Below are 4,448 nucleotides of genomic sequence, written 5' to 3'. Positions count from 1 at the left end.
ACGTCTGCGGAACAAAAGAAGACTTAAGGCGATAAGGCAAGAAGTAGGACCCGTGTAAATATCGGATCAGCTTTCCAGCGCCGGAGAGAACTCAAGGAGCGAAAGGCCTGCGATCGGACGCCGAGGTTGCTTTGTTTCTTCTCGATAGGTGAGTAACACCGTGTCTGCACCGCGACAGCTAAAGTCTGTCTAGTACACTGGACATGTCAACATTGGCTACCAGAAATTGCTTACCCCACCTTTAAGCAATATCGCACAAACAGGAGTACTGTAAAGGTGTCTTTACATAGCTGATTTAAGGCTGCTTTGTGGCTGCTCAAAATTCTCTGTATAGACGCATTGCAGCTCAAAAGGCAGACTAAATGATTCCTTTTCTGACTCATTTCAGAATCTATGTTTGCATTGTAATTGCTCTGTAAATGCATTTATGCACCTCTGAGCACCAATAAACAGCATGTAAAGACACATAAATGCCACTTTCAGAAGCGTTTCTGCCCCATCTTTGTAGTGTGAATTTTGGCATTAGACTCTAGATCAATTTAGATCAGGTATGAGACCACGGGTAACCACAGTCTGCTGATATCGAGTCTTAATTACGAGTGTGATTGCTTTTATACAACAACTTAAATTGAATTTACTAAATCATTGATAGACTCACATTACCATCCACTAGCATAAAAATTTAACATGCAGAAAGAGTTAAAAAATCCCCACACCTGTCTATAATGATGCAGACACCACTCTTGTAACACTCGGCCAATCAAATTGAAACATTACAGACTTTAATCCATTATTACAGTAAGAAGACAGCTACCATGGCTTACAAAAGTGCTTTGAAGACTTTTTCCCCCCTTTTTTCAATTCTTGTTTGGAGATTAATCAATGTTCTTTCTTTTTAAGATAATCTTGGAGATGTTGCATTAAAACCCTGCCAGATATCCTTCCTTCATTGCATTACAAAGTGGGTAAGTGTGTCATTTATGAAAATACATTTTGTGGTATTATTTGATCTAATGTACATGTGCATATTTACCATTTTAAATTTCTGTTTAAAGGTTGGAACAAATATCATTCAGTATTTGGAGGAGGAGTAACAAAGGCAGTACCCTCACGTCCTGCAGTTTTGGGATAAAACAAGCCTTGGTTATTATGGGAGGAATGACACTGAAGCAAGACCGTCTTTTACAAGCAGTTGATAGATGCTTTATATTATTTTACATTTTGGATACTGAGTATCCCAAGCCTGTCTCTAAAGCACACAATACTCTATTCTGTTCCATCAACACATTTTCACCTGTTTCAACAGTTTATAATTGCATTATCTGTACTAGCTTTGTTCTGTTTGTTTATTTATTTGTGAGTTTTGTAAATTGAAATACAATGTGATTATGAAGAAAATGATGACAATTGCAACCAATAACTTAATTTAAAAGAAGTGTTTGCGACTTTAAATGTAATGGAAATAAAACATTTTCAATATATTTGTAAGCTGTACGTTATTATTTATTTATGTAGCAGCAGCAGTAAAAATAATAATAATAATAATCATAATACCAGAATGGTTTAAGCAAAAATTTGTCCAAATAACCCAACAAATTAGATATTTTATAACACAAATTGTTGGGTAAAGCTTACTACCCAATGCATTGGGTTAAAATTACCCAACAATAGGTCGGTGCTATATCAACCCACCATTGGATTATCTGCTAGGTCTTTTTTAACCAAACTATAGTGGGTTAAGTGAGTATAATTTGATTATCTTATATTTGTAATGTTCAATAGTTTGGAGTTTTTTTAAGCTAGTTGTTAAGCTAATGATCACCTAAGTCAACTGAAGGTAAATCTTCTCCTCTCCTCTCCTCTCCTCTCCCTTTGATGCTTTTTTCCCCCTAGATTTACTGTTGAATCAGAATGCTTGTTTAACTTTGCCAATTGATGCTCGGTTGTTTTCTCGTTGCGAGGGAAAGATTTTATTTATGCTAATGCTGGCTTAATTTTTAAGCTGCCTGAAGACAAAAAAAAAGAGGCAGCCCAGCAAAGAATAAATAATTGTGTAAACAAACATCAAAGTGTATCACCATTTCTTTGTCTCTATGTAAGCTATCCACCTTATTTTTCCCGTAAGAGCGGGCACGGCCATTTGTAAATTGAATGTATCTGGCTTCCGGTCTCATCCGCTTCCAGCTATTTTTAGCTGCAGAAAACAGCTCGTTTTGCTGCTTGATATTGCAAACTGGTGCTTCTTACCATATTATTTTAACGTATTATCTTAATTATGAACACACTGGTTTGTAGTGCAAACAGTTTTACAGGTTACTGGACTTTGTTATTCTTCTCGTTCTTTCTCTACAGCGGCTAATGAACCGGAAGTCTCACACATTCACAAAAAACGGCTTACTTCCGCATTGAAAAATAAGGTGGATATTAATAGTACATATTTTTAATACAGTGCGAGTAAGAGAGATAAAAATAAATAAAGACCAGAATCTCTCGGCACTGTCACATGGGGGTCTACAGAAAACCCAAGCCAAAGCCAGCCCTCTGTATGCCTAGTGCCAGGGCCTGTTGGCAGACTAGCAGGAGAATTGTGCTCTCTTTCCCACCTCATTCCTCCTGTGCTCAGTAATCTGGCCCGTGCATATGGGGAAAGCTGCTGAAAATGGCTCAGGTGTTCGTAAAACCCTCCAGATATCTGATGCAGAGACGTGTTTATAACATATTTTCTACTGTCAGGCCTAGCTAAATGTATAAGAAGGGATTGACCTTTGTATGACCTGTAACCGAAATCCAGTGTACCATTTGTGCACATGACCATATATTTAATAATTTATACAAATAGAATAATTAGACTAATTATTAACCATGATAATAAATAAAGCATTTCCCCCAAGCTGAGGGTTAAATTGAGTAATAAATTGTTTGTATTTTTATTTGAAATGCAAATCGTTTTAACCCTGATTTAATTTCTCCTTGTCTAAAGTAAAAAGTTGCATATAAAACAAATCTCTAAACCTTTGCTTTATCATTTTCTCTCTTTATAGTGGGAAGAAGTAAGTGGCTACGATGAGAACATGAACACCATTCGTACCTATCAGGTGTGTAATGTCTTCGACGCCAACCAAAATAACTGGGTGCGCACCAAGTACATCCAAAGAAGAGGGGCTCAACGCATCCACGTGGAGATGAAGTTCTCAGTGCGAGACTGCAGCAGCATCCCAGGAGTCCCTGGTTCCTGCAAGGAAACTTTCAACCTCTTTTACTATGAATCAGACAGCGACAAGGCCACTAAAGTCTTTCCTCCATGGATGGAAAACCCTTGGATCAAAGTGGATACCCTTGCTGCAGACGAGAGTTTCTCGCAAGTAGACCTGGGTGGACGTGTGATGAAGATTAACACAGAGGTTCGCAGTTTCGGCCCCATCTCCCGTAAAGGTTTCTATCTAGCCTTCCAGGACTACGGAGGGTGTATGTCGTTAATCGCCGTGCGAGTGTTCTACCGGAAGTGCCCTCGCACTATTCGGAATGGAGCCTTATTTCAGGAGACGCATTCGGGAGCAGAGAGCACCTCACTGGTGTTGGCGAGGGGAGAGTGCATCCCTAATGCAGAGGAGGTCGACGTTCCCATTAAACTTTACTGTAATGGAGATGGAGAGTGGATGGTCCCTATTGGCCGATGTATGTGTAAAGCAGGTCATGAGGCAGTGGAGAATGGAACTGTTTGCAGAGGTAAGCACGCTCTTCTGCTAATGTGTAGTGGTCTTGTCATGTTGCACAAAACTTTTCATTTTCAGGTCACAGCTGCTCCTGACCCTGAGTACTGAGAAGCAGAAAAGGCCTTGTTTGCTTGTCTGTGTCTTTTGGTTTTCTGTTGTATTTTCAGTGCACTGTACTCCTAGTCTCATATGCTATAATATATATATATATATATATATATTTGTAAATATTGTCGTAAAATGTATTTAAAGCATAACGGCATGTGATATTAAGGCTTGTTCTCAGAGAAAATATTTTCACCCCATTGGTAACTTTTTTTTTTTAAGCGTAAATGTAACAGAATATTATCTATTTATGTTATTGCAAGTGGTATAGGATTTTTTTCAAGATTTCAAAATCATTAAACACATAATTATTAGAGTAATATAATAATGATTAGAATATAAAAAATATTATGATTTGTTAAAGGGGTCCTATTATGCTTTTTCACTTTTTTAATTTTAGTCAGTGTGTAGTGTGTATGTTTGGGCATAAAAAAGATCTAGAAATTTACAAATCTCAAAGTCCACTTCAAAGGGAGATATTTAGTTTTTAAAAAAATTTTTTTTCAAGAACTACAACGAACGGCTCGTTTGGACTACAGCGTTGTTTTCCGGGCTTTGTGATATCACAAAGCGGCCCATTAGAATATCATTAAAAATAATTCCCGCCTACAGAAATTCGAATGGTTGGGG

At 37.8% G+C, this 4,448-nt stretch overlaps 1 protein-coding gene across 1 annotated transcript in view; it reads left to right on the top strand.

Moving 5' to 3' along the window:
- LOC107749421 (ephrin type-B receptor 2-like) overlaps positions 1-4,448 on the top strand; it is a 173,261-nt gene that overhangs the window by 78,992 nt on the left and 89,821 nt on the right. Inside the window, exon 3 of the mRNA XM_016564569.1 lies at positions 3,042-3,726. Within this exon, the coding sequence (XP_016420055.1) occupies positions 3,042-3,726 (685 nt within the window). The remainder of the gene's footprint in view (positions 1-3,041; positions 3,727-4,448) is intronic.

The sequence above is a fragment of the Sinocyclocheilus rhinocerous genome, unplaced genomic scaffold, assembly GCF_001515625.1.
Source record: "Sinocyclocheilus rhinocerous isolate Xijiao unplaced genomic scaffold, SAMN03320098_v1.1 scaffold889, whole genome shotgun sequence".
Lineage (NCBI taxonomy): Eukaryota > Metazoa > Chordata > Actinopteri > Cypriniformes > Cyprinidae > Sinocyclocheilus > Sinocyclocheilus rhinocerous.
Note: the sequence above shows the minus strand (reverse complement) of the source record. Positions and strands in the feature narration are given on the sequence as shown.